This window comes from Prionailurus viverrinus, chromosome A2, assembly GCF_022837055.1.
Source record: "Prionailurus viverrinus isolate Anna chromosome A2, UM_Priviv_1.0, whole genome shotgun sequence".
Classification (NCBI taxonomy): domain Eukaryota; kingdom Metazoa; phylum Chordata; class Mammalia; order Carnivora; family Felidae; genus Prionailurus; species Prionailurus viverrinus.
This window is the reverse complement of record NC_062562.1, coordinates 77159015-77182457: the sequence shown is the minus strand read 5'-3', so window position 1 is coordinate 77182457 and position 23443 is coordinate 77159015. Positions and strand designations below refer to the sequence as shown.

Genomic DNA, 23443 nt, shown 5'->3' with positions numbered 1-23443 from the left:
AATCCGAAGCAGGCTCCAGGCTCTGAGCTGTCAGCACAGAGCTTGATGTGGGGCTCAAACCCACGGATTGTGAGATCATGACCTGAGCTGATACCAGATGCTTAACTGACTAAGCCATTCAGATGCCCCCCACCTCATCAATTTTGAGATCCTGGTCTTAAGTATGTAGGTTACTTTTGGGCTGCTTTATAGCAGAATGAGTTTTCTAAAACTAAATTTGGAAATTAATACTATCCTTCATACTACTAAATAGAGTCCTTGAACAGGAGACAAAAATATACACTATCTTCCTTAGGCTTTCTGTAGGGGTGAACGTAAAGGGGGCCCTCGTGTTCTAGTGTCTTCAGGGTCTTTTTTTCCCCTCTGAAAACACTTTTAGCATCTGTGCTGAGGGAGTAGTTCAGATTTATGTAAATTAGAGGAATCCTTTAGTTGTAATGGTTTTCATGGAACTGTCAAATGCACTTTGATAGGGTTTATGTGCCTGTTTTCTCCCACGTACAGCAAGGATCTTACCGAAGTCAGCAGGTTCTGGGTTCCCTGGATGTCTTCATCTGCTTGTTTAATTGCTTTCTCTGCTGCAATCTGGGCCTTTTCTGCTTCCTCCAGAGCCTCCTTGACCATGTCTGCAGTGACTTTAACATCGGTTGCACTTTTGCTGAGGAAAAGAATGAGACAATCTATGTGAAAAAGTACTTCCTCTCGGGGCATTTAAAAATACTACCTTTCTTTCCAAGAACAGCCTTTTTGGAATCAATCAGAGGGACTCATACAGGTCACACTTAGAAATTTCACTGGTTGAAGAAATCCCTTTTACTCCCTGCTAGATACACAAAATAAACCCCCTAAATGCCACAACGTCTTCAGATACCTGGCTCTTTTAGCTTCTTCTAGCAACATCTCCGCTCTGGCAATGTCAGCAGCGCTTTGCTGTAGAATAACCTCTACTTGAGAAAGGCTTTCAACTCGCTCCCGAATGTCTTCTGTCAAGTTCTGTAACTGCTCTGGGGTGCTGGGCATTTCCATTTTCAGCACTTCATTAGCAACTGCTTCAATGCTGTCCAAATCAGCACTATCCTCTGTCAAAAGCAAAGATGTCCCCATAAAGAGGTGAAAGTCACAGATGGTTAACTTAGTCACTTCTGGTCACCCACCAGGTGAAGAGCATTCTGGGGCGACATCAAGACATACACATAGTCTGTTTAAGAACTTCTAGTCTCGTTGAGTAGTTACACATGGAAAAGTTAACTACTAGAATTTGCCCGTAGGCTGAGAAAGGAAAGTCTTCGTGGGGGATGAGGAACTGATCAAGTTTTGAAGGATAATAGCATTTGGAAGGAGAGAGAGGGACATCTTTGGCTGGAGAGACTGTATGGGCTGAGCAGGTCATGTGAAAGTCAAACAGAGTGAATGGTCCTGATTACAGAAAAGAGGACCCCAGGATGTACACCTGGGACTTGATTCTAAAAGGCAATGAAAACTTTTAGTCGGGGTTGGAAGAATAGCTAGGACACTATTATAAATGCAGATGTAAGGAACTCATATTCCTTGTACAAATGACCTGGATTTTAGAAATTACCAAAAAGGGGAAAATCCAGTCAGAGAAGCAAGGGAATCAGATTGTGTATTATCAAAGAAGCCAAAGGATTTCAAATGTCAAATGTGAAAGGTGGTCGAAAAAATGCTCAAGAGGTTAAGCTTTAAATAGGTCACTGATTGAAGGTTTTTTGATTTTCTTTTTCACTGTTAATATAAAAATGGACCCCCTAAGGATTTGAGCACAGGAAAATATTTGATCAAGCGATGGCTTCCACAGGATGTTTCATAAGATACCCGTAGGATATCACTGGCTCCTTTCTTATTCCCCATTTTGCTGCTAACAGAATACTGATTTTGTTCAGGCACCTACCTCTAAGGTAAGGTAAACCTAGCAACTCAAGAGTTAAATGCAGATTGGCATGCCAGTTAGGGTAATCCCATTCTGTTTGCCAGTGACATTTCTGCATCGGCATGGGATGCATTTCTGGCCAGTGAGATTATGGAGAGGACTGCTCACAGCTTCTGGGGAAGATTTCCTCCCTTTAAAAAAGGTACAATGGGAATAGGTGGGGTCTCCTTCCATTAGATATTATTGAGTATTTACGTGAAGTCTGAAATTTTGGCAGCCACCTTGTAACCAGGAGGAGCCGGCCTGACAGCAAACCTGATATTCTTACTCCCTGGGTCCCAGAACCATGGAGCTATCCTACTACTGAACTTGTTATGTGATATAATATGCATCTCTATTGATTAAGTCCATTTCACTTAAAAGTTTTGTGTAACTAGAAGCCAAAACCTTCCTTACTAGTAACACTTAGATGGTTGACCAGAAACATGCGCTGAACCACCAATTCTAGAGATTTTCTTCCTCTAGATACAACACTAAGGGATAGAGCTAACCATAAATACAAGATCCTGTAAATGACAGGATTACAACGCTTTGCAGGCAATGTCAAAATAAGCCACTATTCTAAGGATCTAGTGACATTCTATGTAATCTAGAACAGATTCCAAATTCAGTTCTCACACTATGGGTTTGAATTCCCGATTTCCTACTTGGGTTTCCCATCTGTGTCTGCACAACATCAGAGATTACTTACGTGCACATAAGCTTAAGAAATGCCAACATTTCTTAACATGAACTTTGTTTTGGTTTGGGAAATGTTACTTTTTATTCCCAAGCAGAAATTGATGTTATCTAAAACGCAGACCTGAATCCTGGTCTCTCAAACACAGACTCTTAGAAAACAGTTTTTAGGGGTGCTGTGGCTCAGCCAGGTAGGTGTCCAACTTTAGCTCAGGTCACGGTCTCATGGTTTGGGTTGTGGGTTCCAGCCCTGCGCTGGGTTCTCAGCACAGAGCCTGCTTCAGGTCCTCTGTCCCCACCTCTCTCTCTGCCCCTCCCCTGCTCGTGCACCTGCACTCTTTCTCTCTCTCAAAAATAAACATTTTTTAAAAATGGCTTATAGAAGCCTGGCAAAAGTTAAAAAAAGTAAATAAAACCAGTTTTTATATTCCAAGATAGGAAGAAATATCTAAAAGTAAAATGAAAATAACTCCTTACGGGTCAAAAAGTTTCGGATTTGCTTGATCAGATTTCTCAGGTCCTCATTGCTCTTGTCCACTTTTTCTTTGGTGGCATTGGTTTTCTGCAGAACATCCTGAGCATTTTGTTTTGCCTCGTCTGCCCTCAGTTTCGCTTCAGAGACCTAAATAGGAGGAATAAATTACCCAGGGAACAGCTTCACTCTTTCTAAAGCAGACCAGAATACTATAAATGGTCCAGAAAATGATGCTGAGAAACTATGCATTTGGAATCCGGGCTTTTAGAAACAAATGTCTTTTCATTCAACCGCAGTGTATCCCCATAGAGGCTGGAAGTACTCAGTATACAGATTGCTACACGATAGTCTTCTACAGACAGGGCTAGGGTATAAACATTTGTTCTAATGTGTTTAACTCCTCCAGAACATCTGGTGGCCTATAAAATATTTTTTTTGGGGTACCAATATAAATATTTCAGTTAACTTTGTCACTTTGGAAAAATCAATGCTCAGTTCGTTGCTCGGGATGAGATTTTTACAGCACAGCTGAATGTATTCAGAAGCCTGGCCCCCTGGTCAGTAACAGAATTATCTCAGATTCCAGTCAGGAGGAGAAAGCACGTTCCTAAATCATCTCTGAACAAAACCGCCTCGTGCATTTCCCTGACCTCACAAAAACTTGAACTTTCCTATTTGATGGTGACACTCGCTTTTCATTTTACCATTTAGAACCGATTTCTCCCCTCCCGATCCTCCTCCAGTCGGTCACTGCGAGCAAACGCCAGGGCCGTCGGCCTAATTACCATCTTGGAGAGCTGCTCCACCTCGGCCAGGGCGCTCAGGACATCGCGGTCAAAGTCCATGGCTTTCTGCCAGGCACTGTGGGCGACCGTGACCAGGCCGCCGCAGCCGGGTCCCCCACACTTCTTCTCTCCTTCGTCAGTCCTGCAGTTCGGGCCGCCACACTCGGTCTCGGAACAAGAGGCCCCCGGAGGCGTCCCACAGGTCTGCAACGAGCCAAGAGGCAGGCACGGGCCTTCAGAGAGGGAGTCTGCAACAGCTGTGCAGGGCCTGGGTGGCCCGGGGGGCCCCAGAGAGCATGTAGGTGGTCCTCAGCAAGGGTGCTGGAGAACACAATGTTCAGGATGGGGAGAGGAGCCGAGAGCTCAGGAATCATGGCCAGGGAAGCCATGAAAACTTAGGACGCTTCGTCAATACCTCCTGCCCTGATGAACTGGAATAGCATATGGGCGCTGTGTGGGGCGCAAATGTTATCTGCTGGGTCAAGTTGAAATCTGCCCAACATGGGAGCCAAAGAATGCTTCCCCTTGATCCTAGACCATTGGATTAACACAAGCAAGAGGTATTGGCAAACTTTTTTAGACCTGGCATCTGGTCTGTTTTGGTCAATAGGGTGACATAAAAGGCCCATTATCTGGCCTTTTAGTACCTTCAAATCTTGGGAAGACAGGCTCACTGTGCATAAAACAGCCAAGAATAGGTCAGGTACTGTCAGGAAGAAGGAAAGCAGACAGAGGAGAGACTACTGATGGCTGCAGCTGTAGTTGGGGAAGGATGTCCTTGCTGTCTGGTGGGGTTTGAGCAGGGCAAGTGGGGGAACATTCCAGACGTGAGAGGAAAACAGTAGGGGCAAAGGTGGATTTCACTTTTACAAAAAGCAACCCCCCATAATCCTCTGTCCCCAGACTTCTCCTCTTCCTTACCTACCAGAAACTTCCAAGGATCAGGGCCTGGCCACTGCATGCACATGCACACTGATAAATTGCAAGTCTGCTGTGTGATGGGAAAGGCTGAGCAGGGAGCAAACTGCAGAACCGTCCTCTCATATTGAAAAGAGGCAGTGAGGGGGCGCCTGGGTGGCGCAGTCGGTTAAGCGTCCGACTTCAGCCAGGTCACGATCTCGCCGTCTGTGAGTTCAAGCCCCGCGTCGGGCTCTGGGCTGATGGCTCAGAGCCTGGAGCCTGTTTCCGATTCTGTGTCTCCCTCTCTCTCTACCCCTCCCCCATTCGTGCTCTGTCTCTCTCTGTCCCAAAAATAAATAAAAAATGTTGAAAAAAAAAAAATTAAAAAAAATAAAAAAAATAAAAAAAAAAAAAAGAAAAGAGGCAGTGAGAAGCAGGTAATGATCCCAAACAAGGAAGGTATTCTTTTTAAGAAATAAAGGTTTTGAATAGTCAACTCCTTAGACTAATAATTTTCTGGTACTTCTAATCCCATTAGATCTCAAATTAACAAATAGTTTTGGGGCACCTGGCTGGTTCCGTCAGTTAAGCGTCCTACCTACTTCAGCTCAGGTCATGATCTCACGGTCTGTGGGTTCGAGCCCCGCATCGGGAGCCTGCTTCAGATTCTGTATTTCTCTCTCTCTCTGCACCGCCCCCCCCCCCCACTTGTGCTCTCTCTCTCTCAAAAATAAATACTTAAAAAAAATAGTCTTTCATGTAGCTGGCTTACAGAACATAAAAAGCTTCAGAAAACAGTTTATTCTGCATTGCCGTAGGAGAACATGAGCCGTAATCAAGAAGAGAAGCAGAAGGCCTCAGGGAGGCCTTCTAAAAACAACCTGACGACACCCTAGGAGATCTGTTCTATTTCAACCCTGCAAGCAGGAAAAAAACCAGATGCAAAAACAAAGAACTGAAGGTACTCAAAAAACACAAAGGGACAAAAACCTCTCTACCCAAGAAATACCAGTATGGAGCCTGTAAAGGGAGATCTCATAGGAGAATTAAATACCTGCAGTGAGCGAACAGAAGCCAGCTCATCCCTGGGCAGTTCACCCAATGGAAAAGCAGGTACCAGGAAGGGCCCCCATTCGTATGGCCTGATCAGGCAAGGGACCCTTCACGCCCTCCCTTCCTAGACACCTGTTGCAACAAGCAAACCTCCTTTAGCATGATCAGCTGCTTTCATTTTAGTTTGCGGAGATTTTATCTGTGATTACTGGTTTTTACTAGAATTTGTAACGTAGGACTCAATCCTGGAAGGAAAGAGAGAATTGGCATTTCACGCCTATATGTAGTGACTTTGTGCCCTGTGAAGTTTACACGTTGCTCTGGGCCTCGATTTTTCTTTTTTTTTTTAATTTTTTTTTTTCAACGTTTATTTATTTTTGGGACAGAGAGAGACAGAGCATGAACAGGGGAGGGGCAGAGAGAGAGGGAGACACAGAATCGGAAACAGGCTCCAGGCTCTGAGCCATCAGCCCAGAGCCTGATGGGGCTCGAACTCACGGACCACGAGATCGTGACCTGGCTGAAGTCAGACGCTTAACCGACTGTGCCACCCAGGCGCCCCTGGGCCTCAATTTTTCTAATAAGCCACGACAGGGGTGATCCGCCTTAATCCCTCTTTCCACTAAATGCTATGACGCTTAATAATCTATCACCTTGTAGGCATCCATTACATTGGGCACAATGCAGTCATGACAGCGTGTTTTTGCCAATTTCAGAGACAGCGAGATGGGGGGAAGGTGAGGAGGCCAGGAGGGAAGGGACTTGCACTAAAACCAAATCGTAAGGAAGCCTGAACCGTTCGCGGTCTGTGCACCACCTGCCTCCTGCTTTCTACTGTTCCTAAGCTAAGAGAGCACAAGCCTGAGCCTATAAACAATACGCTCCAAATTCTCCCAATAGGTATCCTTCCATGAAAAATGGTAAAGAAGCAAGAGGAAGAAAACAGGCAGAGTTTGGCTTTTTTTGGCCCTCTGCCAGATTTTCATTAAACTCACTCCTCAATTTCATTTGGCTCCGGAGTTACTTTTTAAAAGCTTCTGGGAAATGAATCTACTTTCGAGGTTGGTCTCAAGGTTAATCTTCACCAGGTAAAGTTACTGGAACAAAGGAACATTTTTAATTTACACCCAGGGAAAAAATTCTTTTGCTCCTTTAACTTTTTTGAAGAAGCCCCACCACCCCCCCGCCCCCAAATATTCTTGAATGGCTCCACTGTGAAGGAGTTTGCATTTGGAATTAGAACTACGTGAAAAAGGGAGCGCCTGGGTGGCTCAGTTGGTTACATGTCCGACCTCGCAGCTCGTGAGTTCGAGCCCCATGTCGGGTTCTGTGCTGACAGCTCAGAGCGTGGAGCCTGCTTCGGATTCTGTGTCTCCCTCCCTCTCTGCCCCTCCCCCGCTGTCTCTTGAAAATGAATAAACCTTCAAAAAAAATAATAAAGAACTATGTGAAAAAAAAAATGTCTACAGTTTAAAAAAGGTTACAATCTGAGTAAGAAGTCACCGATTCAATTTAACAGTCTGGTGTCCTATCCAAGTACTAACCAGGCTCGACCCTGCTTAGCTTCCGAGATCAGATGAGATCGGGCGGGTTCAGGGTGGTATGGCCGTAGATTCAATTTAACAGTCTGGGAAAGGAGTCTTGATTCTTTGTATCACAGAGGAACCGGCTAGCTGGACGTGGGGGAAGGTTGGAAAGGCACCCACTCTTGTTTTTATCTGGCTTGAAGGTGGATACCCATAGGGGGTCCAGAGACCTGAGGCCAGGTTCACTCCCGCTGGTTCATTTGCAAAATGAACAGTACGACTGACAACACAGGGTGGGTTTCCTTCCTAATTTGCATCAGAGCCTGGAGACCAGACCCTCAAAACCTTACCATCTCGGCAACGGCTGAAAGGTCTAGACTCTGTAGTTTGCCTGCCAGTTCATCCAGAAGGCGGGCCTGTTCCTCTTGTTTTTCCCTGAACTGGGATTCTCGTTCCAACAACAACTCTTCTACTCTGTCCCGAGTGAGAGTCGACTGGTCCACAGTGCTGTTGGAATCTGTGGTGGAGGCGTTCACCCTCTCCTCTGCCTCTAGAGACATCTGGAAATACTTGGTGATGCTATCCAAGGCGCCTAGGGCATCAAATGAAATGACCCGCGGTTAAACCTCTCGTCCTCGTGCCCGTAAGGGATGCCTGTATTTGGTGTCTTCCAGCCCTCAGTTTACTGTATGGTTTTGTTTTAAAACTCAAGGACCAAAATCTTTACAAAGACCTGGAACTTTCCTCTCCTGAGCAATGGCTACACTTTGTCCTATTAACAGCTATTTCTGGCCAAACATCTGGATGACAAATCAAGTCAATCATGCAGATGTCTGGATACAGGCAACTTTCCAGTTCTTTCTCAATAGCTAGTGGTGTCAGGCAGCCTGCAGATCACACGTCCAGATATATTTTAATCTTTTCTTCGTCATTTGACTATTTAGATCCACTCAAATGACTAGTATTACATATGTAAAACAGCATGGCATGTTTTGGCTTTAAGGACCTAGCCAGAAAAATAAATGATCGTGCGTACAACAGGATGGTCAGTGCTATCTAACACTGCAGAAACTGTTCCCTGAACAGGCAACATTCTTGAATATAAAAGAATTTGCTGAAGTACCAATTTAATTTCCTAACTATTCAGAAGAGCCCATTTCCAAGAAAAGCCAAGGAGGTTAAACCATTCACTGAAAAAAGCCTGGAAAGGGATGCCATTCTCACACACGATGACTGCTGCTCACTCCATGGCGTCTCCCTTTGTCTCTCTGTGCCCCGGCTCCCACATTTGTAAATGGGGACTGTAATCCTTACTTGTGCCAGAGACTCAATGAGAAAAAGCTTTAAAATTACTAGAAAGCATTAACTTTTACTCTCAAAGTGCTGTAGTAAAAGGTTAGACAGAGGGGGTTAATTCCTGTTGTCCAGGATTGCACATTGGCACAAAAAATGCTCACCCCGAATATCTGAGTTTTTGATAAATTCCAACTGCTCAGCAAGCTCTTTCACTGTGTTGTCTAGGCTTTCTGCTTCTGTCTGTAGAGAATCTAGTTCTCTGGCCGTGCTGTTGCTTTGGGAAGCTGTGTCAGACAATTTCACTTCTACTTGAGCCATCTTGTCTGTAACATCTTTGGTTAATTTCCTGTAAAGAGAAGGGTACGTTTCTGGAAGTAAAAGCAACCAAAGGGGAATTCTGAAGTCTCATTTTTTTTTTTTTTAACATTTTCTACAAATACTGTCCCCATTACTCTGTCACTTCAAACCAACTCAGTACTTTGTTAACTATTTACTTCCAAGTACTAGTTTTATTCTCTTCAACATTAGGAAGCTGTATCAAATCCACCAATTTTCCTTTCTTCGAAGACCTGGAAGAAAAGCCTAGAAGCGCCAATCAGCAGCGTTGTGGTGGATGCATCGGAAGAGGGATTCCGAACACCTGCTGTCTTCTGAGCAAAGGTCCAGAGCATGGAGTTCCTGCCCTGTATGTGGGCAGGCTGCAAGCCCACACAACCCCACAGCTCAAAAGACCTAACTGACGCCAGTGTAGAATTGTGCCTCCCAGCCACCTGCCAGAAAGGCTCTTCTCCAAACCTCAGGGATCCCCTTCAAGATGAGACATGCAGAGAGGAAGCCCCACAGCCACCAGGAAGACAAAGAGCCACCCACATGAGCTCTCCGTACATTCCACCTTAGCAAGGTCCCATCAAAGGAGCCTCCTCGTCCACCGACAAGCAACCCTTTTATCTTCCGTAAGAAATAAGGTAGTTATCTCCCAGAATGGACTTGGAAACACATTTAGCTTTCACAATCTTTCATTTGGAATCTAAACCCAACTGTATTCTCTTCCGTTTGTCACATCTCCAAAGCTGTATCTGAGGCATCTATTTGGATGTTACTTATATATACAGAGTGTGTGTGTGTGTGTGTGTGTGTGTGTGTGTACATAGATAATCACAAAGAACATAATGTTTGAGAAGACCTTAGCTCTGGGCTTTACTGGGTCACCTAATTGAATATAACTGTCTCCTCAGGGAGGTAAGAGTCAGTATAAAACATGGGGAAGATGTACAAAGGCCAAAAGGCTGGGGGCCGTTAGAAAAATGCTATTTAAAGCGGAGATAAAAATCATGACCCGACTCAAAGGAAAAGTGCTTAAAAGGATTTGTAGGCTAAATTGCATTTTATAAACTCAACCTTCTTTTCCTGAGGCAATTATAATATAGTTTCTTTTCTCAGTGCTCTTTGATTCATGTGTTGGTTCTCAGCAGGCTTTCATTTCTTCCCAGGTCTCCTACAATGTTACAATTTTTAAAGGAATCGAATCTAACATTGTATATTTTTTAATAACAGCCACTTTGGATCCTAAGACCTGTGTCCTTGGATGTTGTGTTGACACAAGATTAATCAAACCAGTTTCCCTGAGTGATTACAATCTACCTGATTAGATGAATAGTGAGGGTAGAAACAGAGCCATTTCAGGAATGTAACCTCTCTTCTGGCAGGCTCTCAAAGGACACCCAGATTGTTTTGTTCTCCCTTAGGTGCAGGAGACTGAGGCCAAGAATCAGGTCCTAAGTGGCCTGCACTCGGACGACAGCCTTCTCAAGCTTGTTGCTACGTGTTAGGAGGCTGAGGGCACCACCGTCTCTTTAATGAGGTAAAATCCCTCACTGAATGCATTATCGCCCTGCAGCAGACATTTCCGAACGTTCTGTGTCCCAGACACAAGACCTCCAGCCTGGAATCAAGGACCCATTACTTGAAACCTAGGAGGTCTAGGAAGGACCCCCCACAAGGTGCCTAAGCGCATGTCTGCTGTTCCCTTGCTGCTGTTTACAGCGCAGAGGTGAAAAGCCCATCTGTCTTCTCAGGCTGATTCAAGTCCCATGACACAGAAAATCTTACTATGGTTCTGTCATAACTTACAGTCACCTCAGTGTACAAGGATTCAGCTACGAAAGAGTTCCCCTTGGGGCGCCTGGGGAGCTCAGCTGGTTGAGTGTCCAGCCAGCTCAGGTCATGATCTCACAGTTCGTGGGTTTGAGCCCCGCATCGGGCTCTGTGATAGATCAGAGCCTGGAGCCTGGTTCAGATTCTGTGTCTCCCTCTCTCTCTGCCCCTCCCCCGCTGGTGTGCTGTCTCTCGCTCTCTCAAAAATAAACAAACATAAGAAAGAAAGAAAGGAAGAAAAGAAAGAAAGAAAGAAAGAAAGAAAGAAAGAAAGAAAGAAAGAGTTCCCCTGTTTGGGGGGCCCGTTGTGGAAGAGTAGTTGCAATGTCTGGGAGCAGGAAACGTGCAGAAAAACGATCCCCCAGAAGTTCAGCACGACTCAGTTCTCTCTGCTCTCACTGGCAAAATCAACACTATGCAGAGAGCGTTACCCAGAGACGGGCTAAGAAGAGAATTTTTCACTGTAGAGAATTTGTTACAATTAAATGAAGGAAGCACTGCCCTAGTGAAGCTGCGGAGATCGCTTGGGAATCGGGGGTAACCCATCTCCTCGGGAGGAGAAAACCTCCCCTTGTATGCATTGTGTGTTTGGCAATGCCACGGTCACTTCACAGATCAGTCTTCTGCTGCAAGGTACAGACAAGGTACTGTCCTCCCCTGGTCCACAGGAGAGGAGAGAGACGCAGGCGTAAGTGAGTCATGCAAGTTCTCAAGCCAGCGAGCAACCAAACCACAGCTCCGTTACGGATCCTCGGTTTCCGAACTCAAAGCTCCTGCCATTCTACTCCCTTGGAGCGCTGGCTACAAAGGGGGGCAGTGGCTCTAACACGCTTTGTCAATGTTCACTCGCCCCATGCCCGGAGTAAAGGCTGCCCGGAAGCCAGTGCCCAGCATCTGTTTTCACTCACGGGACTAACCACACCTTCCAATGGAGGCACCCAGCGGGCATGCCTGCCCTTTATTCCCCAAGTGGAAACATTACCGTGGGCGCCTTCTCTGGCTCAGGAACTACTTACTCTGCTTCCTCAAAGAGATCCCCGATGTTCTTCAGTGGCTCCGTGGCTGGGCTCTGGGCCAGGATGTCTCTGATCTCATTGACTTTCTTCTCCACCGAGTCCACAGTCTCCCGGTAAGGCCCAATCACGCCGCTGATCTTCAGGGCCTTGGCTTTCTCCAGGAACTTCTGGGTCCGATTAGTCAACTCGGCGACGATCACATCCCACACGGCAAAGCACTGGTGGCAGGGAGTGCAGTCGGGGAAGACCCCCGAGTACCCACGTGTGCATTTGTCACAGCGCGGGCCCTCGACACCCTCCACGCAGACGCACCGGCCGGTGGACTGGTCACACTGTGGTGTCTCGATGCCCCTGGGGTCACAGTCACAGGCTGGGAGGGAAAGAGCAGTGCTGTATGATCCCCTAGATCATGAACCTCAGCGACAAGACCTGGCATTCAGAATCCTCAGTCATGTTACAACGGGAAGGCGTCAACCGGGCAGTTTACCAACGGCTCTGGTGGAGACTAGACCAGCCTCCTGGAGCACGTGTTACCCTGACACCCGCTAACCCCTTTACAGCGACAGTATTGATTTTTCTCCAGTCGACACTCATGGTACCCAGCAGCGCAGAAATGGTTTACGTGCCTGTCACCGAACTCTCACGATAACCCGACGGGATGGGGGACCTGCCCCAAGTCTCACACCAAGGAAACGGCCGGGCCCGGATTCCAGTTGAGCACATTACAACTCCCACCCGCTCTTAACCTCTGGCCTGCCTCTGCCTCCCTCTTACTCTGACTCCCCCCCCCACACCCTCCCCCCCCCGGATGCCAGCAGCACAGGCAATTCCGGTGGCATCCTGACGACATGAACACCTGCTAACACACCTCGCCCTACCTGGTCACAGAACTGGTGACTACGCGATGAAATGCAATGAACCTGATAACGAGAAAACTCAATTGAGAAAAAAGTCCTAGGAATCCTAAGTATCTGGTTTAAAGGCTTTCCACTAAGTGTAATGTGTGGATATCTGCCGTTGTGACGACCAGCCCACCCCAGCACTGAGACCGCAGGCTCGTGATGTCAGAAGTCAGAGAAGGGACCTGGGAACCAGTCAGCCCCAACTGCTCACTGGCCCAGTAGGGCTGGCATCTCAGCCAGAACCAAATGGGAAAGGGTAACTAACGTTGGTGGTCTTGGCTAATGGAGCCTGGCCGACATTACTTATCACGGTGTGTGTGCTACTGACCCTGGCTTAGAGCCCCAAATCTCAGGGGGCCAACTTATTTCTGTATCAACACCTAATGCTTGCAGTATTTGTATACTGTCTAAAAAAACACAAGGCCTGTACAAACATCTCTGGCCTTAAATCCTTTCTGGGAAAAGGTAAGGGAGTAAGAAAAAAAGAAAAAAAAACACCCCCCAAAAGTCCCCCAAAAGAAATATATTATTTCCCTAAATCGACTGAAGACTCCAAGAGCAGGAGTACATCTTAAATTTTTTTTTCTTTTAACAATGTTTTTAATGTTTATTTTATTTTTGAGAGAGAGTGAGTGGGGAAGGGGCAGAGAGAGAGAGAGAGGAAGACACAGAATCCGAAGCAGGCTCCAGGCTCTGAGCTGTCAGCACAGAGCCTGATGTGGGCCTTGAACCCACGAACCATGAGATCATGACCTGAGCCAAAGTCAGACGCTTAACCCACTGAGCCACCCAGGTGCCCCCAATTTTTTTTCATGTTTATTTTTGAGAGAGACTAAGCACGAGTGGGGGAGGAGCAGAGAGAAAGGGAGACACAGAATCCAAAGCAGGCTTCAGGCTCCGAGCTGTCAGCACCGAGCCCGATGTGGGGCTCAAACTCACAGACCACGAGATCATGACCTGAACCAAAGTCGGACGCTTAACCGACTGAGCCACCCCGGCGCCCAAGGCAGGAGTACATCTTAGAGAATTTTTTCCATCCTCTGCACCAAGCCCAGGATTAACCTACAACTGGAGTTCAACAGTCTCTGCCAACCGAGGCTCTAACCTCATTTTCCGTACAGGCACACAAGGGACATTTACACCTCCACCCCCACGAAAACAAAATCATCCTACTAAAAATGCCAATGTCAACTGTGGCAAAACACAACACATTCATACTCTCAGATACTGTTATCTATTTGTGTCCGTAGCTGCAATTGGTCCCTGCAAGACTTTCTCATCAAACATCGTCCACAACCAGTTTCACGGATGGTCCTGAGATTTGCTCGCTGACCTCCATGCTCTAAACCCAGAGAGATGCGTTTGTGGCCCATTTTTCTGATCCCCACCCCCCGCCCTACCTTCTGCCTTTTATCATTATTTATCTTTCATGGCCTTTGTTGGCCAACGCCACTCCACGTCCTTGAGCGGCAAGCCTGAGCAGTGCAGCGGTCAGCGTGCCTGGCTGCGAGTCCTGCCTTCTCCACACCACAGCTATGCAACTCCGGGTGCTGAGGAAATGGAGTCACGGCCTCCACATGGGTACGATGGATCCCACCTACCACACAGGATCGCTTTCAGGATTTCATTAACAGCTTAATTCCAAAGCGCTTAGAGGAATATCTAGCTCATTGCAAGCACTCAAACATTTTTATCATCATCACTTTCTGTGTTCCGTGCAAGTGTCTGGGCATTTCCTGCCCAGAGTGTTGCCTGACCACATTTCCACTGCGGGCGGGGGAAGAAAAGAAAACCTGTCACGGCCTTGTGTTTGTATATTTGCCAATAACATGAGTTTTTCAAAGATTTAAACTATGGAATATTCTAGTCCTCAACCTTTGGGATTTAAAACATAGCATCCATTAGTGCCTTGGGTTCTCAAAACTAAACTTTTTTTTTTTTCATTAAGTATATTATTTCTTTCCAGGCATTTCAGGCATGTTTCATTTTTCCTGTTTTTTTCGGGGGAACATGCCCATGAGTCAGGGAGCAGCCTGAATGAGCTATGAATAACTTTACATGTGTTCCCTACACCATTATTTCCAGGAGATGTTCCCGGAGAGAAGGGTTCCATGATCAGTAAATTCAGGAAAAATCATCCTGTTGAAGATTCCAAACAAACAGCAGCGTATTGAAGATTCAGAGTAATCCTACAGGAGAAGTCTTGTTTCATGTTTTTACCCAGTTGTATCCCAAACACATTTGACCATCGAATCTTCTAGTGGAATACCAGGTGACACCCCAGAGAAACAACAGGGAAGGTGTGGGAAACCACAGTCTTCACCAGTTTCGGAGATCAGAAGAATGGAAAGAAATTGAATAATGAAGAGTTTACATTCTTTAAGTTTTAGGAATGGATTTCCATGTCATTTTGGTAAAATTCAGCCATCTTTCAGAAAGCTGAAAGTTACATGGGTCATCTAAGTCCTAGCCTGTCAAACTTGGCTGTACATCAGAATCACCTGGAGGGTTCACAAAAATGCAGACTGCTCCCCCAACTCCCCAGACCCAGATTCAGAATCAGTGGGTCTGGGATGGGACCTGAGAATTTGTGTTTCTAATGGATGTCAGGTGCTGCTGACACTGAGGGTCACTGGATCCCATTTTGAGGAGGACGGATGGTGTTACTTTGCTACCTGTTCTAGCTTTCTTTTTGTATGTGAATGTGTGCTTGTAGGGGTGAGAGGAAGACAGAGGGAGGGAGGGAGAAGAAAGAGAGAGGGGGGGGGGTGGGGGTGGGTGGTGACAAAGGGGGAGAGAATGGGGAAGGGAGGGGCAGGGAGGAAGGAGGTGGGAGAGAGCAAGAGCATGTGTGTGTGTGTGTGTGTGTGTGTGTGTGTGTGTGTGTGTGTGTTCATCCTTCAAAGGGCGGAGCCGGGGCAGAGTCATGACCTTGGAAGCTGACCGATGTAGGCTGATGCACAAACCTAGCGACCTGTGTTAGAAGAGGAATACATGACAGCATCTGTAAAAATGGGATTGCTCCTGCCCCGCTCATCCCAATGGGCAGACCCACGGGGGCCCTAGGTGGCCCAGTAGACCTGTGCCTGCTTAGTCATCTCTCCCAGGCGTGGGACACCTGAGGCAGATGGCGCTTATGCTTTCACTTTGCTTCGAAAATTCCTTCCTTCCCATAGATAGTGCAAAGGCACACATTCATTCAGTCCTAAAGAGGTTTTTACTGGCTTCATGCTTGGGGCAAGGGATGGGTGCACATGTTACATTTATTTTTTAATGTCTCTAATAATTTTTTATTTACTTCAGTGGTAAAGGCACTTCTTGCTCTCAAGTCGTGGGCATCTTTGAGGGACAGACCCTGGCCCCAAACTGTAGGATTTAAAACGCAAGTGCAGGGGTGCTTGGGTGGCTCAGCTGGTGAAGCGTCAGACTTAGGCTCAGGCCACGATCTCACGGCTCGTGAGCTAGAGCCCTGTGTCGGGCTCTGTGCTGACACCTCGGAGCCTGGAGCCTGCTTCTGATGCTGTGTCTCCCTCTCTCTCTCTGCCCCTCCCCCTCTCGCGCTTTGTCTCCCTCTCAAAAATAAACAAACGTTAAAAAACAATTAAATAAAAATAAATAAATAAAAGGCAAGTACAGGGGTGCCTGGGCGGCTCAGTCAGTTACACATCTGACTCTTGATCTTAGCTTGGGTCTTGATCTCAGGGTTGTGGGTTCAACCCCCCTAGCAATGAGGGCACCATGCCCAGCGTGCAGCCTACTTAAAAAAAAAAATAAAGTCAAATAAAATAAAAATAAAAGGCAAATGAACTCCCCTGAGGGCTTTCCTCTTTCTCTGGGGATAGGGCCATAGTCCAGGCCAGCCCTCTAAGGAGTGGAGTGACAGGACCAGTTTAGCTGAACTGACCAATATTCCTTTCCTCTGATTGGAAAGAGTCAAATTTCACAGATGGAGTTCACAGACTGCAGTTTCATTACTGAGAACTTCAACCCCGGAAAGGCACCCGAAGACTACATGCATCAGGTTTTCATTTCAAACCAAAGCAGGGAAACCACTAAGCTCCTGTGGACGCGTGCTTCCCTCCCTGACTCCTGGGGACACCTGCGAGGCAAGCACTACAAAACCCACATTTACAACCTCGTAAAAGGACCTACCCTAAGAGCACGTCCCGCTGAAGCAGCAAGGTTGGTTCTCACCTGTCCACTGACAACTTCACGGACACCGAAATTGCGAAGGAGACCCTCCAATCCTGGCTCACGTACGCTGGGGTCTAAGACTCCCACACTAACCAGGCAGGCGATCTCTGACAAGGGCCAAGGATTGTGTCCTCTCTTCAGAGGAAGGGCTCGGGGCCCGGGTGGACCTATAGCTCAGCACTGCTCTAACAAATGGGATTCTCTGGCAGAGGACCAAAAACTTTCTCTTGGAAAGAAGAAGAAAGTGGTTAGCAGAAGTTGTGGCCTCACCTTTAAGGTGAACAAATCACGGAGATGAAGACTAGCATTTTAAAAACAAGATGGGGGGGCACCTGGGTGGCTCAGTCGGTTAAGCATCCGACTTTGGCTCAGGTCATGATCTCACGGTCCATGAGTTCGAGCCCCGCGTTGGGCTCTGTGCTGACAGCTCAGAGCCTGGAGCCTGTTTCGGATTCTGTGTCTCCCTCTCTCTCTGCCCCTCCCCTGTTCATGCTCTGTCTCTCTCTGTCTCAAAAATAAATAAACGTTAAAAAAAATTTAAAAAAAAAACGAGATGGTCATCAGGGTGCCTGGGTGGCTCAGGCAGTTGAGGGTCCGACTCCTGGTTTTGGCTCAGGTCATGATCTCACAGTTTGTGAGTGCAAGTCCCGAGCTGGGCTCTGTGCTGACAATGTAGCACCTGTTTGGGATTCTCTGTCTCCCTCCCTCTCTGCCCCTCCCCTGCCTGCTCTCTCTCTCTCAAAATAAATAAATAAACATTAAAAATAAAATAAAAAAGAGACTGTCATCAATTTTGATGAGCCATAAGAATTCCACCTTCCTCTGTAAATACATTCTCAGTTATGTGGTCAGTAGGTCTCCTCTGTTTTTCCCAAGTTTTCTCCTCATTTAAAAATGTGATCTCGGGGCGCCTGGGTGGCTCAGTCGGTTAAGTGTCTGACTTCAGCCAGGTCACGATCTCGCGGTCCGTGAGTTCGAGCCCCGCGTCGGGCTCTGGGCTGATGGCTCGGAGCCTGGAGCCTGTTTCCGATTCTGTCTCCCTCTCTCTCTGCCCCTCCCCCGTTCATGCTCTGTCTCTCTCTGTCCCAAAAATAAATAAACGTTGAAAAAAAAAAATAAAAAAAAAAATGTGATCTCTAAGAGATAGGTAAATGACCTATAATGCACCCATTTTATAGATCTTGAGGCCTGGAGGAACACACTGGCAGGTCAATGTCAGAACAGGAAACCTCAGCCTCTTAACTTCCTTCTCCAGGGCCCTCCAGCAACTGAGCAAAGTCTGTCCCCAGTGGCCTAGCATTCAAGGCTTTCACAGTCTGGTAAAACCGAATCTCCCCATGGGTCCCCATGGATGGTTTCCTGAGGGCACCCCCGCCCCCCACAGCCTCGCTGCTACATTCTTGTCCTTGAACCAGGACATGAACTCCTCTCTCTAAATATCTTTCATCGGGAATCACAGGCCCAGGCAAAGAACAGGGACACTGGGTCACGTGGACCTGACTTCAGAGCCCAGATCTGCCCTCACCTGTGCTTTGTCTCTGGGCAAGTCACTTAACCTCTCTGCACCTAAGATTTCTCAGCTGTAAAGTGGAGGTTACATGTGTCCTCACAGATTCTCTGCTGTCAGGACAGAACCAAGAGCAGGCACAGAATGTCCCCACAAGCACTCCGCACACCGCAGATTCTCTGTGGATGGCCACCAGCGCGAACCTTCTCCCCGGCCCCTTGCTGAAGGGCTCCAGATCCTGCGGCTCTTGCCTCCTCTGACAGGTGGAAAGGTCCGTACCGCTTTCCTCCTGCCTCTTGCGTCAGGTTACTCTACGTGCGCCATTTCCTCAGGCGGCCTGCCAGCATCTGGCGCTTCTCTGCTGCGTCCACTCTCCACCAGACGGTCATGCTCAGTACTGTGTTTATATCCAGCCTTCTTCCTAAAACTTAAATCTGCCTTGGGACACAGAAAGTGCGACATCCTGGGGTGCCCGGGGGCTCAGTCGGTTGAGCGTCCGACTTGGGCTCAGATCATCATCTCGCAGTTCATGAGTTCGAGCCCCACACTGGGCTCGCTGCCGTCAGCACAGAGCCTGCTTCAGATCCCGTCCCCCTCTCTGCACCTCCCCACTTGCACTTTCTCAAAAATAATCATTAAAAAAAAAAAAGCAAAGAAAATGCTCTATCCTAAATTCAGGCAATGGGGTTATTTTCTTCTGTCTCACACCCTGCCTCAAAGTAACACGGGGCTCCAGGATTTGCTATAATGCCGAAAGGTTTGCTGATTCTTTACCCAGGAACTTCCATTTCACCACAAGGGACATCTAAACATTTTAGTCTCTTAAATGTGATTTCGCTTTAAATTCTCCGCCTCCTCGGCCCCACCTGTTTTTCGGTCTTGCTAACGTAACTTCAGTTTGGGGATGAAAATTGGGCAATGGCGACTTTACCTGCAGAAAGGAGCTGGCTGGCTGGTCAAAGGGTTGGCAGGCTTTCTGTCTCAAGGCCCGGATAGTAAATATTTAGGCTTTGCAGGCTGTATGGTCTCTGCCATGACTACGCAACTCTGGCTCTGTAGCACAAAGGCGGCCGCAGACGGTACATAAACAATTGCGCCCAGGCAGGGGGCTGGGTTTGCTGACTGAGCCCTGGTTCGCCCGCCTGTGGGCTGGCCCACCCTCCAGGAGACACAGGCTGTGCTAAGGATCATGGAAGATGAGGCTTCCCTCTACTAACAAGAGTATTTGTGGTTCTCTAAAGAATCAAATTAAGTCTGATTTCCCAAGTCACACAGCAAAAAAGTACAAGGTGGGTAACTGTAAGTGAATCCCAGCCTAAGAGCACAAGTGTTCTAAAAACTCATGCCTGAACAAAGGAATGCACTTAATTTTTCTATTAAAGACACTTTGAAATGAGAAGCAAGAATGATGGGAACATGGCCACTACCCAGAAACTCTCACCTATGCCGCACATTTCCAATTTGCGCTGGTTTAAGAGACACTGGCCTTTTCCAACAGCCAGAAGCCCTCCCTTTGCGATCTATGAATCAACAGAATGATTCCACATGTGACCCTTTGACTCCTGAGGGGGCATAATGTGGCGCTCCAAGCTGAGGCTTTCTCCGGCACATTCACTGGTGGGTGGACGAGATTCTCTCCGTCCCCAGCACAGTGGTGGGCTTGTTCAGACTCGGACGACTGGCCAAGAGCCCCAACCCGCCTGGACAATAGGAACATTCAACAAGTTATAAGTTTGAGGCTCAACTCATTTGTCTTTTACACACCCACATTTTTTTCCATAAGGGGAAAACTTAGCTATGACCTGGGTCTTCCTATAAGCATGCTGTTTACAAAGTGGCACCAGAAAGTCAAAATGTGTGCCCTGCTCCAACCGAAAGATTTGAAATTGAAGACTCTTTGGCAGTTAATTACCTAATTTGAGAAAAGCGGTCACATTTTTTCCCCCCCACGGTTCCATCTAATTTCAGCCGATACCTATTCCTGTCCCTACTCATTGTTGGACCCCGTCCCTTCTAGAACTTGTCCACCCCCTATTTCTATTTGTGAGGATAGTCTAGTCCAACCAAAGCCCAAACTCCAGGTGCTGCTAAATTTTTGCCCCTGTCTCATCCGATCACACTAGTCCTGCCGCACTGCCATCTTGGACACACGAGGCCCTGTGATGCGGTGACCAGCCCCCTCCCCGCCCCCAGCCACTGTTAAGTAACGTCTTTCTTTCTCTCTCTGGAAGCTTTGCAGATTAGGAGCTGTTTGGGTCCCAACACTTTCGAGACTGACCTCTCTGCTGGATAAAGCAAAGTAACTGGTGGCTGCAGATGTCATGGACTTCACTCTTTGCAAAATTTCTAAAACAGGATCTAACCTTTGACCTGAATAAGAGAACACTGTTCCTATAAGCCACGATTCCTCTGGCAGATGGAGAGCTAAAAGTTTGAAGATGAAAGGGTGAGGGGTAACGTTCTGCGCACCAAGTGAACAATTCCCTGATTGACTCTAGCTCCGGGTAACAGGCTTTTCGTGGGCACGAAGCTTAGAGCCAAAGGTCAGCAAGCTTCGGCGGCCAACGCTATTTTGCCCACGACACACGCCGGGAGAATCAGGCTCTAAGCCATGATAAAACCATTACCTGGAGAAAATCAAGCCCTAGGGCATTACGAGATTGAGGGATCTGAGAGAAGAGTGATTATGGCCCTGGAGAAACTGTATTTTTTTTTAAATTTTTTTTTCAACGTTTTTTTTTTATTTATTTTTGGGACAGAGAGAGACAGAGCATGAACGGGGGAGGGGCAGAGAGAGAGGGAGACACAGAATCGGAAACAGGCTCCAGGCTCTGAGCCATCAGCCCAAAGCCTGACGCGGGGCTCGAACTCACGGACCGCGAGATGGTGACCTGGCTGAAGTCGGACGCTTAACCGACTGCGCCACCCAGGCGCCTCGAGAAACCGTATTTTAAACAGGATTTCACTTGAGGGAGACAACCTAGAGCAAGTAGCTCACTGAATGTCACGGACCTTCTAAAGGCAGTGAGAAAATCAGATCCCATGAGGAACCGACATCTGGACTGAAGAACGATGCGTGGAGAAGCCCTTGTCCATCCACACTGCAAGGATCATCTCTTCTGCAGAACAGACCTTAACCTATGATGTTGGTACAAACCCTTCTGACCAAGCCTCAGTTGAAAAACAAATCATCTGATATTTGTTCAGGTCGGTTCTCCCCCGTCGTTAAGGAACAGATGGGCAGACTCTGAAGGAACACTTAGTATCTCGGTTCTGACCTTGGATAGGAGATACTCAGGGAACCGCTAACTTGAACATCTGTATCATTTCTTGTGATAGTCGCATCCAAAAAACAAAAAGGTCACTTTTTATTTGGAGTCCGATAGGGACCTAGAATTTCAGACGTCTAACAAGGAAAATATATCCAAGACCAGTGAAGAAACTGCGGAGATAGTTTCCATACTTATAAGTGTGGAACATGGGGAAGAAAACCCAAGTAGGAAAGAAAAAAATAGGAAAACAGAATAGAAACAGCCCATTAAAATCCTTTCCACAAATGCTCTCCCTTTAAGACCTGAAAACATTTGAAAATATCTGGCAGGTCCAAACCGAAATTGCAACAGCATGAAAATTAAGCAACCCTTACGATTCACATGATTTCAACAAGTTTTTGTTCTCAAGAAAATGTCAAGTCTTCCCTCGTACTCAGTTTTATCATAAGCCTACGTGAAAATCTGGCTTTTGTTCACACGTAACAGACCTAGAGTGCCTGTCACCTATTCTTTTGTTGTGCGTAAAGATGTGAGGACGTTGCCCTCTGCTTCCCACTGGTGGGGACATCACACGGGGGCACACGCACCGATGGCTTTCGCTGTCGGCAGAGTGCACTTGACGCATTGGAATTGGACGAATTTACCAGAGCAGGCATCTAACTCCGTGTGTGCTGGTAAGGAAGATGGCCATAGATACTGTTCAGAGGGGGGGAAAGTCAGTCTGCGGAAATACATGGTTAATATGAGCCCGTTTTGGTTAAAAGCATCTAAAAAAGCCATTCTGTGTGTCTTCATAGCGTGTACACGGCTTTGTGCAGAGACAAAGGTTACCCCCTGGGGAATGCAGGCTTGCTTTTACTACCTACGCTCTCAATAGGGCTACGTTCGTTAGATTTTTATTTTTATTCTTAGTTTTTGAAATAGTCATTTATTTTTTGGGAGAGGGCAAGTGGCGGAGAGGAGGCAGAGGGGGATCTGAAGCGGGGTCTGTGCTGACAGGCTGAAAGCAGCGAGCCTGACGCGGGGCTCGAACTCACGAACCCTGAGATCGTGACCCGAGCCGACGTCGGACGCTCAACCGACTGAGCCACCCAGGCGCCCCAGTCATTTCTCAAACAACGAGCGCGAGTTTCTTTTGTAATGAAGCACAGCAATAAATGCACTGGTATTCCGCTTTAGAGTTGACAAAAAGCTCGGGGAGACACCTGTCTGCTCCCTCCGCCCTGATCCAACGCCAACCGAGAATGCCCGCGGCCTCACCTCGGCACTCCACGTTGGGGTCTCCCCAGAAGAGCTCCTGGCACTCGCTGCAGGTGCGGCCTCCGAACCCGGGCATGCACTGGCACTGCCCCGTGAACTGCGGCCAGAAAACACACCTCGGTCACAAGGGCTGCTGGGCGGGAGGCAGCGTGTGTTTTCTTCTTAGGCTGCCGGTTAGGGCATGTGGGACTGGACTGTTAGCCTGAAAAAACCCCTACATCCTGACGGGAGAAGTGAATCTCACTTCTCTCCTGGGTGCTCGGGCCCCCATGCCAGCGTCTCCTCCCTGCTGTTCTGTACCACGGGCTGGAAAGGCCCAGAGCACGTTAGGCTTTATTTACAGGTTTCTTCACAAACTACTAAAGACCTAGGCCACCCTGAGGGAGTCACCTGCCATGGGGAGCCCTTCATTCTCAGGGTGCATCAGGAAACAACAGCACCTTTTGCAGTGCCGGAAACGGCCGCTGGCTTCCTTTC

At 47.5% G+C, this 23443-nt stretch overlaps 1 protein-coding gene across 1 annotated transcript in view; it reads right to left on the bottom strand.

Annotated features, from left to right (window-relative positions):
• The window catches only part of LAMB1 (laminin subunit beta 1), a 75643-nt gene that overhangs the window by 3948 nt on the left and 48252 nt on the right, over positions 1-23443 (bottom strand). Inside the window, exons 23-30 of the mRNA XM_047832471.1 lie at positions 22967-23063; positions 11832-12201; positions 8823-9007; positions 7716-7957; positions 3887-4090; positions 3104-3248; positions 872-1079; positions 517-658 (exon numbers count right to left, since the gene is read on the bottom strand). Of these exons, the coding sequence (XP_047688427.1) occupies positions 517-658; positions 872-1079; positions 3104-3248; positions 3887-4090; positions 7716-7957; positions 8823-9007; positions 11832-12201; positions 22967-23063 (1593 nt within the window). The remainder of the gene's footprint in view (positions 1-516; positions 659-871; positions 1080-3103; positions 3249-3886; positions 4091-7715; positions 7958-8822; positions 9008-11831; positions 12202-22966; positions 23064-23443) is intronic.